The sequence below is a fragment of the Sorex fumeus genome, unplaced genomic scaffold (genome assembly GCF_029834395.1).
Source record: "Sorex fumeus unplaced genomic scaffold, SorFum_2.1 ptg000037l, whole genome shotgun sequence".
Taxonomy (NCBI): Eukaryota; Metazoa; Chordata; class Mammalia; order Eulipotyphla; family Soricidae; genus Sorex; species Sorex fumeus.
Window position 1 is genome coordinate 63,781,259 of NW_026606094.1, and position 15,572 is coordinate 63,796,830.

At 40.3% G+C, this 15,572-nt stretch overlaps 1 protein-coding gene across 1 annotated transcript in view; it reads left to right on the forward strand.

Annotated features, from left to right (window-relative positions):
* DNAH11 (dynein axonemal heavy chain 11) overlaps positions 1-15,572 on the forward strand; it is a 331,353-nt gene that overhangs the window by 210,782 nt on the left and 104,999 nt on the right. Inside the window, exon 52 of the mRNA XM_056118695.1 lies at positions 13,380-13,541. Within this exon, the coding sequence (XP_055974670.1) occupies positions 13,380-13,541 (162 nt within the window). The remainder of the gene's footprint in view (positions 1-13,379; positions 13,542-15,572) is intronic.

Genomic DNA, 15,572 nt, shown 5'->3' on the forward strand with positions numbered 1-15,572 from the left:
TTACAGTTTGTTCTTTGGACTTGCTGGTTTACAGTGGATTCATCTTGGAATTTTACTCACTTGTAATGATTATCACTTTTTTCTGTCTAGACATTGCAATAACTTTCTGATAATTTTAAACCTGTAAGCAACAATTTTGGTAATCTTTGTCATATTTTGTATGTTTTAATGGGAGTGGCTGGAGTGATAGCACAGCAGGTAGGGCGTTTGCCTTGCACACGGCCAACCCAGGCAACCCAAGTTTGATTTCTCCGCCCCTCTCGGAGAGCCCAGCAAGCTACTGAGAGTATCTCGCCTGCACGGCAAAGCCTGGCAAGCTCTCCGTGACATATTCAATATGCCAAACACAGTAACAGCAAAGTCTCACAATGGAGACGTTACTGGGACCGCTCGAGTAAATGGATGAACAACGGGAGGACAGTGACAGTGACAATGGGAGTGTTTTAGTTTCCCCTCTTTAAGTGGTTGAAATGTTGACAAAAATATTTTTTGATTATTTTTTAAATAATTAAAAAAGGAGAGGTGCTCCCTTATTAGTTTTTATATGCACCTCTACCACTTATCTTCTTCCTTAGTCTTGGCCTATTCTCTTATCATGGATTTCCCTCATTTTCTTCTTGCCTATAGAGATTGTGAGGTACTTTTTTATCTTTTTGTTCAAGTTCCTATATTAAGTAAATTCCAAAGGAATTATCTTGTAGTTATTTTTCAGCCTTTACATGCTTTTAAATTTTTTAAAAATTTTATGATAGTCTTTCCTCAAGCCCCAATAACCCAGAGAGAAAGTATATGGGTAATGCATGCAGCCAACCCAGGTTTGACCCCCAGAATCCCAAATGGTCTCCCAAGTCCCTCCAGGAGTGATCCCTAAGCACAGAACCAAGAATAAGTCTTGGATACTACTAGGCATGTTCCCAAAACAAAAACAAATAAAACAAAGTAAAAAACCCTTGGAATTTCATCTTTGCATCATCATAAAGTCAACTAGTAAAGTGTAAAGTGTGCAACTAGTTAAACTGCAGAACACCCTGCTTCCTTTCTTTTATTTGAATGGACACATCTAGAACAGTAATATCCAATCCTCTAACACCTTCAAACAAAATTCATGGCTGTGGATGGCCCTGCCTAGTGGAGGAGGTTGCAGGGAGGGTCACCTCCTTTGGACCCTTTCATTGATGGAGAATAATACAGACTAAGAGCTCATGTGCCCAGAGCTGGCATTAGGCTCTTTAGTCTGTCAACAATCTTTCTTTTGTCAGAACCTCACTCCTCTGCATATTCGAGCTTCCATCCTAGCATTTTCTAATATCATTTATACGTAATTGTCATAAATAGAATGAAAAGAACTTCCAAAGGAGACAAAAGGCACAACCATGTACTCTGTGTCTGAGGTTCACTGCTCTAAAAGGTCATAAAATAACAATATAGAGACACTATCAGTTTTTGTCCCCATTTGTTTTAAAGTCTCATTTCATTACTCATCCCTGTATGCATTCAGTCTTTAGCAAGTAGCTATTGGCTGCAGTCTGTGCTTTGGAAGGTGAAAGTGAGTGAGAGTCAGCACCTACCCACCTGCAGCCCACCCCAGGGGAGGGAAGAGAAACAGCAACCCAGAATCACACAAACAAGTATAAAATGATGACTGTGCCAAAAGATAAGGAGTGCATAAGATAAGGAGGAGGCAGGTGGTAAAGATCTCATTGAAGGTGATGATCAAAAAGTGTCTCAGGGTAATTAAAACCTCTGTCTCCATTATTATTCACTGTATATAATTGTTTTAGTCCAGAAATGAAGGGCTTAATCCCAGCATAAAAGACATCCTTTTAGATGAGATCAACTTTGCATTTGGAAAATCATGTTCTTGAGCTATAGCAGGGAAGATACTTTCCTTGTAGGTTGCCAACCCACATTCAGCCCCCAGCACCATATATGGTTCCTTTACCCCTGCTGCACTCACAGAGTCATGAGTAAGCCCTGAACACCATCAAGTATGGCAAAAAAGTAAAAAGAAAACTGTGGTTTTTGTTTCCTTGGGGGGAGGGGCCACACCTGATTTTTGTTCAGGCCTTCCTCCTGGCTCTCCGCTCAGGAATCAGTCTTGGTAGGCCCAGGGAACTGTATGGACTGCCAGGGCTGATAGCTGAGTGCAAGGCAAGCATCCTACCCATGGTACTATCACTCTAACTCCACAAATAATATTTTTTTTAAGAAAATCATGCTCTCATTTTTTCCCACACTCTGCTTGCATTTGGGATCCAGGAGTTTCCTGCAAAATATGAAGCTGGTTCCACAGCTACCAGTGTGATTACACAGTGTCCACACAGATAGCCACTACTTCACTGGCGGAGCAGCACAGGTTCTAAGCCAAAATAATGGCATGACATAGTTCAGATGTGGTCCTTGCTAGGAGATAATCCAGCACTAATTTTCTGTTTATGAGGTTCTGAGCCTGCAGCCAAGCATGGAAAGTAAAGTTGTGTGTGGACAGTCCAGGATGCTGGTAGACAGCAAGGCAGAGATGAGACCCCACCCCACTGCCTGCAATTCCAGGCCTGGACTTGTTCTTTGTGGGGGCTCCTCAAGCAATTTTATTGAAGACTTTCATTGTTGAAGAAAAGGGGAAAAAGGGGGAAAGAATTGAACCCCCAATGTAAAATATATTAATCTATTATGATCAGTAGTCACAAGGACAAAGTCATGGGAATATTTTTCATTGTCTCACCTAAAAGGAAAATAACTCTTCCAAATATACTAGCTGCATATATGTTGAAAATATTATTGACATTATAAAAATAATTGATATTATCAGGTAGACAAGTGACTTAGAAAGATTTTTTTAAATCATGATATTAAAACAATTAAACTGGATAATACTTTCTGTCCTAAATCCTAATTTTTAGAATTCTCTGTTTTGGCTCTTAGCTTTCCTGAAAACTCAGAGGCTTTTGAGGATAAATGCTAATATAAGTTTTGAATAGAAGCTTCTGAAGTAAATATGTGGGAAGTCTACTTCTATCTAAGAATAAGCTGTATCAACTGGACAAAAAAACTGAATTCTGAGTGATAGTAGCAATTCAAATTTTCATTATAAAAGGAAGTAGACTGAGTTTATTCCTATCACTAACATTTGTTAGTGATATACAAATAATTATCTAGTTACAAGGGGATCTTCTTTAAAAGAAACAGAAATGTATTATAAAGCAAATGAAAATTGTGTTATTGCAAATGAGTCATAACACCTGTGCAGAGGGAAAAAGAAAAAGAAAATTAAAAATTCTATGGTATGGATTCCAAAAGGAAGTTCTTGACATCCAAATGTTAGAGCTGCAAGCGACCATAGATGGTGATTTCAGGGTTTGCTTTTTTACATGTGAGAATTTGCTTTTAGAAAAGAACACAGCTGTCTAAGGCATTCTTTTTTTTTTCTTTTTTGGGGTCACACCTGGCGATGCACAGGGGTTACTCCTGGCTCATGCACTCAGGAATTACTCCTGGCGGTGCTCGGGGGACCATATGGGATACTGGGAATCGAACCCGGGTCGGCCAGGTGCAGGGCAAACGCCTTACCCACTGTGCTATTGCTCCAGCCCCTGTCTAAGGCATTCTTTATTTTTATAGTTGACTTTTCTTTCCAGTTCACTGCTGGGAACTAACTTAAGCCAGTTTGGTCATTGCAGTTATTTGGAATTATTTTGAAAGGTATACATCAAGTAACCTTCGGTACTTAGCAGTAGATGATACCTTTGTAAGGAGGGTTCTTCTTTCCAAGCTTCCAATACAAGGTGTGTTTCAAGGAGAGGAAGTCTCAGACTGCTATGCCCAAGAAAGACTGCACATGAGTTTTGAAACCTGCATTGGAAATGTATCATAATCTAAATTCTGTACTTGGAGCTAAGTAGTCCTTACTTGGAACTTGTTTCTTGGGAGACAGTATTCTCTTGACAAGATTCAGCTTATCTTCATCAATAAAAAATCTATTCCTATTTCGTGGTGCATAATTACCAACCATTTATGTTGAGAAGAGAGTTAGTGATGAATTCATGTAGCTGACTCTGCTATGTAGGCTTCCATTAATGTATGTGGAATGCTAAGTATCTTGAGCCTGTATTGTCCCTACTGAGGTGTTTCAGATAGTAATCATAGCCTTTTAAGTGTAAAACAAGCTTAGCATATTAGACTTTCATTTTTTTATTAAAGCACCATAATTTGCAAAGTTGTTCATAATAGAAAGCTATAGCCATACACTGTTCCAACACCAGTGCTATCATCAGTGTCAGTTCCCAGATTCCCTCCAACCTCCTTTTATAACCTGACTCTTTTTTTTTTAATTTTTATTAGTGAAACACCATGAGGTACAGTTGTAGACTTACAAATTTTTGTGCTTGGGTTTTAGTTATACAATGATCCAGTACTCATCTCTCCACCAGTCCTCATTCTCCACCACTACTACTCCCAGTATTCCTCCCACCCCCCATCCCCACATCCCACCCTGCCTCTGTGGCAGGGCACTCCCTTTTGTTCTCTCTCTCCTTTTGGGTGCTGTGGTTTGCAAAAGAGGCATTGAGTGGCAATCATGTTCGGTCTATAGTCTACTTTCAGCATGCATCTTCCATCTTGGGCGGATCTTCCCAACACCCTTTATTTGGTGCTCCCTTCTCTATCTGAGCTACCTTTACCCCTAGAGTGTGCGGCTGGCCTCCAAGCCATGGAATAAACCTCCTGGTACTTATCTAGGCTATTCTTGGGTGTTAGTCTCTTATTTTGTTACTTTATGTTCCCCAGATGAATGCAATCTTTCTATGTCTGTCCCTCTCTTTCTGACTCATTTCACTTAGCATGATACTTTCCATGTAGTACCACTTGTATGTAAATTTCATGACTTCATCCTTTCTAACAGCTACATAGTACTCCATTGTGTAGATGTACGAAAGTTTCTTTAAACAGTCATTTGTTTTCGGGCACTTAGGTTTTTTCCAGATTCTAGTGATTGTAATAACCTGACTCTTTATTTTTTAATTTATTTTATTTTTTAAAATTTTTTTTGCTTTTTGGATTACACCCAGTGATGCACAGGGGTCACTCCTGGCTCTGCACTCAGGAATTATCCCTGGCGGTGCTTAGGGGACCATATGGGATGCTGGGAATCGAACCTGGGTTGGCCGCATGCAAGGCAAACGCCCTACCTGCTGTGCTATCACTCCAGCCCTAACCTGACTCTTTAAAGGGCTCATTTTTAGTTCAGACTGAAGTATTTGAGAAATAAATCACATAGCCTTGGCTAGTTTCACTGGTCAATTCTAACAAATATTTATAGAAGAATTAATGTCAATTCTTTATCAAATGCTTCAAAAAATAGAAGAACTAGGAATGCATGAATGTTTAGTTTGCACATTACTTTAATAACCAAAGCAGATAAGAATCATGGTATCACGGTATCATGGTCCTCCCGTTGATCATCGATTTGCTCGAGCGGGCCCAGTAACATCTCCATTGGAGACTTTGTTGTTACTGTGTTTGGCATATCGAATATGTCACGGGGAGCTTGCCAGGCTCTGCCGTGTGGGAGATATACTTTCGGTAGCTTGCTGGGCTCTCCGAGAGGGGCGGAGTAATCGAACTCGGGTTGGCCATGTTGTCTGCATGCAAGGCTCAGATGGAATTTATTCTAGGGATGCAAGGATGGTTCAATACACACAAAATATTCAAAGCAATACACCATGTTAATAAGAGAAAGAATTAGAAGGTATTTCAATATAAGCCAAAAATGTCAAAATTTAAGATTCTTTTATGATTTAAAAACTTATAACAAAGTTGTGCTAGAGGGAATGTGCCTCAGTATAATAAAGAATTTATATGACAAGCCCACAGCTACTATCATATTAGATGATAAAACTTTGAAAGCTTTATCTTCAAAGGTTAGGTTCAATATAGGGTGTTCACTCATTACTTTTACTCAACGTAATAATGGAAGTCTTAGCCAGAACAATCAGACAAGAAATAAAAAGCATCTGAACAGGAAAGGATGGTTATGGAGATGACATGATCTTATTAATAGAAAACCTTAAAGACTCCACCCCGCAATCCTATTAGAATTAGAAAATTCAGTAAAATTACATGATACACCCTCCCCCCGCCCCCCACCAAATGCACGAAAACAAGTATATGTCTCTGTGCTAAGAGTGAGCTGCTAGAAGGAAAATGTGGGAAAGCATTGTAAAGAATTAAATACTTGGTTGGGAGGGATACTGGGATCATTGGTGGTGGAGAAGGGGCACTGATGGAGGGATGGGTACTCGATCATTGTATAACTGAAACTCAAGCACAAAAATTTGTAAGTCTACAACTGTACCTCATGGAGTTTCACTAAAAAAAAATTAAATACTTGGGAATAAATTTAAGGAGATAAAAGTGCTATAAACTGACAGCTAGGCTGTCATGCCTCTGGGCAGACTCCACCATCTAGAGATGGAGTTCACCAAGAAAATAGCCTACCAATAATTTAGGTATGCAGATCTTCATGACTGAAGTCAGATTTTCTCCATGTCAGGATGGGCTAACTCCCATACTTCCCTGAACTTCCAAAAGTTGCACAAACCACCTCTGGCCCACCATGTGAGCTCATCTACCTGCCCTGCCCCAGAGACTCATAAATAAATCTCGGAAGAGATCAACCGGCCACCAAAAGTATTCGGACACCAACTTATGGCTGAGATGGCCAGAGGGAGTGGGTCAGCCCTGTGCCCGTCCAAACAGAGTGGCAGCTCTTCACTTCCACACACTCAAATTGCTGCCATGCTTCTCACTGATGGTTTCCAATACATCCAAATACATCCAATACAATCCAAAACAATACGTTTGACCCTGTACATACTTTCAGCTTACAATCTTAAGATGATGACGAAGTTCCCAAAATTTTAAGCTATTGACTCAAGAAGTGAAACCTCTGGAAAAGAACTGAGTGCTGAAAGTATGTATAGGGACAAAAGTGTACCTATATTGGAAACCATAAAGCCCAACAGGAAAGAAAAAGAAGAAAAGTGCCTGCCATAGAGGCAGTGGGGAGGGAATGGGAGGTTGGGGGCGGTGGTGTAAGGGAAACTGGAGATATTGGTGGTGATAAATGTACACTGGTAAAGGGATGGGTGTTGAAACATTGTATGACTGAAGCCCAATCATGAACAACATTGTAACTTTGTTTCTCACTGTGATTCAATTAAAAAATAAAAACATTGACATCTGTAAGAAACGGAAGAAAATTTGAAACAGGAAATCTAGTCTCTGATGATGGATTAGAAGATTAGTACAATGTACATTTGATGGAAAATGTGCATTGCAAATGTCTTAAGATTCAGTGCAACCTACAAAATTTTTAATAGATAACACCACACTAAAATTTCTGTGGAACCATAAAAAATCCCAAATAACTAGAACAATCTTAAGTGGAATGAAGACAAAGATATCATAATTTCTGATTTCAAAGTATGCAACAAAACTATCCTCGCCAAAGCGCATTATATTTAAATTTAAAATTTACGTAGATTAATGGAAGAGAAGTCCCCCAAATAAGCATAAATGTAAAATAAGTTCATTTTTACAGAGGAACCAAGAGCATACAATGGGCAAGGATAGTCTCTTTAATAAATCAGTCTTGGAAAACCTGGATAACTGTGTGCAAAACAATGAAAATGGGCTCCTATTTTACATTTTAACAAATTTCAGCTCAAGTGGATTAAAGACTTAAATAACCTGAAGCACACTAAAGCTCCTAAAGTAAACATGGGGTTAAGATTAACGTCTGACACTGAGTTTTTAAATTTAACAACAAAAGCTGAGGGAAGAAAAGCAAAGTTTAACAACTGGGGCTGTATCAGACTGAATAGCTTCTTTCCAGCAAAGAAATCTATCAACAAAATGGAAAACAGAATGGAAACAAATAGAAAATATTTGCAAACCATGTGCTCAGTGAGTGGTAAACAGCAACATGTGCATGGAACTCCTGCAATTCAGTAGGGAAAAAGCAACAATAACTAGTGAAAAATGGTAAAAGGACCTATCTTTTTCCCAAAGAAAACATACAAATGACCAACAGATACTTGAAAAGGTACTCTCAAGATCACTAATCATCAGGGAAATTACAATTAAAACCATAATGAATTAGAATGGTTGTTTTATATATGCTTATATATAGAATCTAGCTGGAGTGATAGCGCAGTGGTAGGGCGTTTGCCTTGCACGCAGCCAACATGGCCAACCGAGTTCGATTCCTCCGCCCCTCTCAGAGGGCCAGGCAAGCTACGGAGAGTATCTTGCCCTCACGGCAGAGCCTGGCAAGCTACCCGTGATGTATTTGATATGCCAAACACAGTAACAACAAAGTCTCCAATGGAGACCTTACTGGGCCCGCTCAAGCAAATCGACGAACACCTGGAGGACAGTGATTTGTTATATATAGAATCTAAAAGATGAAAACATCAAGCTCAGAAACAAAAGTATTTCCTAGGGTGTCACTGGTGGGAGATATAACAGAGTATATGAGTACAGTATATAAGCTTTAGTATATACTGAGAGTTTATATATAGATTTTGTATATATACTTATATGTGTATATGCTGCAACCTTATATATATATATATATAAGCTTACAGTATAGTATATAAGTTTTCAGTTATAAGAGAAATAAGGTCTGGGGGACAGTTTGTAATTCTGAGCTTTACAGAAAGTAGAATTTAAATGTTTCCATTGGAAAAAATAACTAAGGTAAAGATACAAATACACAGAGACACAGAAAGACAGACACAAATACAGTGCCAGATATCATGCTCACTGCTCACTGGCAGAAGAATTTTTCTGTATCTAAATGCATAAAAGCATCATACTATACATATATGTAACATCTTGTGATTTTGTCCACATTACATCTTAGTGGAGCTGACAAAATGGTACATGACAATCTCAGACCTTTTCTAAAGTCATTTGTCTTTTTATAAATATTTTGCTAATCTCTCACTAAAGGAAATAAGAGTAGAGTAAAGGAAAATAACACGGTGCTCCAGGTTAATTTTTCCTCCCCCACAGTTGAGTTTGTTTTAAGTTAAAAAGTTGGAAACTATTTTAGAAAAAAACGAAATGACTGACATATTCCAGACAATCCTCAGGTGAGAGCATTACTGAGAAAAATATCAGGAGAAAAATCTGTGCTAGATTTCTAGCAAAACTAGGAATTACCGTGCAGTAAATGGGGTTCGATGATTGCAGCTCTCATAGCTGGTATGTTTCTAGCATCTCCCTTCGAGGAAGTATTCTGATAATTATATTTCTCTCATTTAGTTCCCATGGTCTATTTTAGGTGAGAAAATTTAATGTGGTGACAAGTCTCTAATTAATTTTAAATTTTCTTAAATCTCTCATTTTACTCTGTATGTAGGTTCAGATTTTGTATTTCACCCAATGCAGACACACTGATAATGTCAATGATTCATTTCAGTATTTTCATAGAACACATAAAGCATTATGTTACAGTTGTGGGTGTCAGAATTACCTGGAACTCTTCAAGAAAGCACAGATTGGTACTGGAGTGATAGCACCGAGGCTATGGCGTTTACCTTGCATGCGGCTGACCTGGGTTCGATTCCCAGCATCCCATATGGTCCCCTGAGCACCACCAGGAATAATTCCTGAGTGCATGAGCAGGAGTAATCTCTGTGTATTGCTGGGTGTAATTCCCCCCCCACAAAAAAAGCACATTGACAAGCCCCAGCCTAAGGGTTTCTATTCCTGGAGTGTGGAGTGGGTCCAGCAAGTTCAGAGAACCTTTTGAGCACCACTGTTCTCCTGCCACCACTACCCACCCCCAGAGGAAATCTCAGGGGGCACAATGGAATCTTTTTTTAAATATAATAACATAGTAACACATCTTCAACTATGATGGTATGGAAAAGAAATATATTTCTGTACATGATCATCCTGTATGATCTTTCTATAAATCAGGAAGGCACAATGTTAACTCTAAGAAAGTCTTTTTTATGAGTCTAAAAACGCAGTTCAGATATATTGTTTTCTAGCACATAGTGTGTGCCAACCTATACAAACACCCGATCAAGAAATGTAACAGTAGAAGTTACAGAAATGTGTAGGATCAAATAAAAGATTCTGTTTTTCATCTGTCTTTGCTGTGTTTTGTGTCAGTGAAATTTTCCAAAGTTATCATCACCAGGAAAGAAGTTGGGTGTTAAAAATGAACTTCCAGGGCAGAAAAGAGAAATAGTCAAGTGGAAGGAGAAAAGAAAGTTGATAGGAGAAATTTGAAAACTGAGATACAAGTGAGAATTATGCATTGTAACTGCAGCTTGTTAATGTAACAAGGCAACATTACAGCAATCATTCAGTTTATAACTAGAATCTTGAATATGATGAATAAATAATCATCTTGTGCAATATTAAAAAAGTATTTGTGATTTTAGTGTTAATCTCCCAATTTTTTTTCAGTTTCTAGTACAAAAAATTAAGATAGTAAAAGCACCTGATAAATTGGTTCATGCGTGCTGCATATTTTCATCACGTGGATTTTTATTAAACTAAATTCATTTTATTTAAAATAGAAAGGGCAGAGGCACACATATCAGTTTGCGATGCTGGCAAATCCTGAAGATGGAGAAATATACCACATATGCCTATCCAAAGAATGACATTTTTAAATGCTGAAGGAGAAATGTTCTTTGAAAAAAAAAAAACTCTTTCATTGGTTGCCTGAGCGCACAGCGTCAACAGCAATGCTTTGTTATATTTCAGCTAGTCAGAACCATCGCTCAAATCAAGACTCTGGTTCTCAGACCTAACCCTGCTGCCCTCACTCCCTGGGTGCCCTCAGGTCTGCAGGAACTGGAGGAGGCTTAAACGATGTTCCCATTGGCACTCACACTTAGCACACACAGGACATCTTCCCAACCAAAACCCCTGAGACAGTTAGACATACCCAGAAGGCTGGAGGACAGACAGTGAGGGCTTAGCTCATGCTTTGCCTGCCAGAAGCCCAGGTTGAGTTCCCAAGCATTGCCAAGAGGGATTCCAGAGCAACCTAGGTGGAAGTACCAGCAGGTATGATAAAAAAAAAAAAAACATGGGGGGAGGGGGGAGCAGGACTGGTCCAAAACTCAAAAAGGAAAAAAAAGTACCGAAAAAGAACTTTCAGACTTGCCTAAGATTTGCTTCCCCCAAAGCAAAGCCATATCCAGGCACTCATGACAGAGAGACCCTAGAGGAATATGTCAGATTGAAACTGTTAAGGAACAAAGTAAGCCTTCCATATGATCAAACACTGCAGGTTTTTAAAGTATCTGACACAGTTTTATTGAGCTGGTGGGTGAGAGAATGGAAGGAAGGGGAAGTGAGGGGTATTGGTATTCTTTTGTCATGATTTTTTTAATATAGTATTATTGTGTAATGGGAAAAATTTAGTTTCCCACCATTGATAATGATCAACAATGTTTTTAAAGGCGAGAAGCAAACAGAAATAAACTATGGTACATATGCACAATGGAATATTACTTAGCTATAAGAAAAGATAAAGTCCAGCCTAATCAATGGCTGAATAATTAGCAATTCTCCTACATTAGCACTGCACTGTAGCACTATCCTCCCATTGTTCATCGATTTGCTTGAGCGGGTCCAGTAATGTCTCACAACACATTGTGAGACTTGTTGTTACTGTTTTGGCACATTGAATATGTCATGGGAAGCTTGCCAGGCTTTGCCGTGCGGGCTAGATACTCTCGGTGGCTTGCCAGGCTCTCTGAGAGAAGCAGAGGAATCGAACCCAGGCCGGCCATGTCGGCTGTGTGCAAGGCAAATGCCTTACCCGCTGTGCTAAGAAAGAAAAGATAAAGTCATGAGCTTTGCTATTACCTGGAGAAACCTGGAGAGTATTATGCAGAGTGGAGTTAGCCAGCTGGAGAGAGGCCAACACAGAACAATCTCCTCATATGTGGAATATAAAGAAACAGAATGATAGAATAACAAATACCCAAAGACAACGAAAACTCTCCTTTTTGGAATTCCACTTCTTGGAATATACCTCAACTTTTTTACCCACACCTGACGGTGCTCAGAGATCACTCCTAGCAATGCTGTGGGACCATATGTGGTTCCAGTGATCAAACCTGGGTCACCTACATGCAAGGCAAGTGCCTTTACCTACTGTACTGTCTCTCCAGGCACAGAAACCAAAATTTTTTTGTGTTGTTGGAACATATGCATGAAACCATATCATTAATAGCATTGTAAATCACAGTGCTTCAAAGAAAACATTGATATGTCCATGGCTGCATCGGAGTTGGATCTTATAGTTACTTTTATTCTTCCTTGATTAGGCTCTTTTAACTTAAGTAAATTTCTGTTTTTAAAAAATTTAATTACCATAAAGTTACAAAGTCATTCATGAATGGCATACATTGTTTCGACACAATTCCTTCACCAGTGCCCTTCTGCACCCCCATCTGCCTCCCACCCAACAGTCTGCTTCTATGAGACACTGTATATATGTATATAAATAGTATATATACATATATAAAAACATATATACATGTATACATTTTGCACTGTGGTTTACAATACCGTTGCTGATAGGGTTTCATCCATACCATCTTCCCACCTTTCAGCACCCCCTCTCCCTCCTTCCTGTTGAATTATTCCCTCCAACACAGGCATCGCCCTCCAGCCCCCTGTCCTATAGCCCATTTCCCTTGGGTGGCATGTATCCTACTGAATACCAGTTCTCAAGTTGTTTCCATTGTCTTTGGGCATTTTTATTCAACCATTATGGTTTTTTATCTCTCACATGGGAGAGAGATCATTCTGTGTCTGCTTCTCTCCCTCTGGCTAATTCTACTTGGCATGAGACTCTCCAGGTCCCTCCACATAGCAGTGAATTTCATGACTTTATCTTTTCTTATGGGCAAGTAATATTCCATTGTGTGTATGTACTATAGTTTCTTTATCCCGTCAACTATTCTTGGACATCTGCCTTGTTTCCAGATTTTGGCTACAGTAGATAGTGCTGCAGGGAACATAAGGGAAACAGCTGTCATTTCTCCATTTTGTTTTTGGGCCTTTGGGATATTTTCCAAGGAGTGGAGTTGCTGGGCAAAAAAGAGAAACCAGTTGCAGGGAAAGTAGCAGTGTAGCTGCCTTCCTTTGTGAGTGAGCAGGTTTCCGCTTTGATGAGCGCTGGAGGGAGGTGCTTCCTGCTTTCCTCTCTGTGGGGCTTTAGGATAGATGCCGGTCATGGGTGGTCGCTCTCCTTTCTTTTATTGTCGGGGATTGCAATGTAACTCTTTGCTCACTCATCACCCTCTTGTTTCTGCCCTGCCCCCCTGTCTCCACAGGTCATTCTGTGTTTCTCTCCCGTTGGCCACATGCTGAGAGTTAGAGCTCGGAAGTTCCCAGCCATTGTGAACTGCACAGCTATTGACTGGTTTCATGCGTGGCCCCAGGAGGCTCTGGTTTCAGTCAGCAGGAGGTTCATTGAGGAAACGGATGGCATTGAGGTATGACTTAACTCTCTCTCTCTCTTTCCTCTCCACCCCCCTCCCCAGCTCTCTGGCTCCCTCGCTCTCTCCCTCTCTCTTCTCTCTCTCTCCCTCTCCCTCTCTTTTTCTCTCTCTCTCCCTCTCCCTCTCTTTCTCTCTCTCCTTCCCCTCTCTCTCCTTCTCCAGAAAATCTGAAGATATCACTTAGACTTTCTAGACCTCCTGAAAATAAAGGCTTCTGTCCTAGTACCTTTCCAGGTGGTAATGGAGAATTCCTGGCAAGGTTTGTCTTTTGATTCCACCATCGGGGGAAAGATACCATTCTAGGATAATAAACAAAAGTACTTCTCTGAGACAAAAATAGATTGGGGGAATGCAAGGAATGATGTCAGTTGGAAGGTTAATAAGAACAGACACAATCTACTACAGCTTCCCCAGCTCGAGTCATACCTGCCGCTTTTCCAGTGCTATCCCTGAATATTTTATGTCTTTGGGTGGCCAGATGGTGAGAAATATGAGCACAGTTACACATTTCATCATTTGTATGCGGCTAACCTTATTGATATGTTTAGAGCTTTACACATATATACAGCTTTATTATATATAGTCTATTGTGTTATCCTAATTGTCCCATGGCCTGAGGGTGCAGCGCTGCTTGGGGCCTGAAGTACCAGAGATAGATGGGCCACCCCCGAATGTGCCCAGGGAGCCTCCAGGGATGCACCTAACTATGTCCAGAGACTATGACGTGCCAGGAATTGAACCCAGGTCAGGCAGTGCTAGGCATACGCCCTAAGCCCTATACTACCTCCTGGCCCCCATACTTTAAAACTCTTTCTACAAATTGAAAAAAAAATTATCTCTTTTATTTCGTTTTTTCTCCATATCCATCCAGTTCTGTCTCTTGCCTTACCTTAACATTGAATGTATTTATGAGGATTTTTTTTTAAAGAGGGAGATGTGTACTTAGAGTAAATAACATATGGTTTGATTTTTTTAAGTGGATTTCACCTGATCATAGCTTCCTTCCTCTGTGTGGAGAAATACAACTCAAGTTGTAATGACAGATGAGAGTCGAGGAGACACATAACAGGGAATGGATTCTGTCTGAGGTGTTACTCCCACCATTGCTTGTTTACCCAAAATGTAGCAGAAACTCATACTTGGTGATGTCTGCCAGAAATTCCTTTATACATCAAAATCTGAAAGAGCTATGTAGCATGACACGTAAAGATCCACAGTGAGTCATGCATACTTCATCGGTTATACTGAGTTCACTGCATTGCTGAAATTATGTCGGGCCTAGTTTGTCTTTTTAACAAGCAACGGCATTCAAAAGGACATTCTCTGTGAGAAAGAGATTCCGGAAGAATGTACCTTTGGTGGGCAAAAGTCTGATGCATCTGGTTTGGTCTGGTGATGAGGAGGGGAGGAGAACGCATCCACTTTGGCTCTCACCATCCTTTTCTCAGACCGGAGCCAGACAGGAAGAGCAGGGACCCAGTGCAGACTTTCTCTTGGCAAAGTAGCAGCCCCTTCCGAAACGCTGGAAGGAGCTCTGATCTGCTGGTGACCATTGACATCTGCTGGACAAGGCAGGACTTGCACTGCCTGAGGCCAGAGGGCTGGCCTTGGTGCTCGCTCATTCCCATGGTGTCATGGTGCCTCCTATAGGAGGAACTTACAAAGGCTCTTCACCATTGCTCTCTGGCTGAGCCAGGAAACACCTTAGGGAGGGGATTTTGTGGCAGCTTAATGTGTTTATTTAACCTTCCCACCTTCCTAATTTGTTACTCACGAGCAAACACTGCAGTTCAGAGTTCAGTGTTTTCCATGCTCTGCTAAAGGTGTTCAGTGTCTTTTCTGTAGACATCACAAACAGTGGTTCCCTTTTTTCGAATGGACACTAATTTGAAGACTTTCTGCATTTAAATGTCTCCTGTTAAGGCTGAAAGTTAATATCGGCACTTTTTCATGGTTGACCTCCTTTGCCGAGTGCCCCAGTCCTTGTGCCAGGTGACCCCATCTAACCACAGAGAAGGGCTTTGT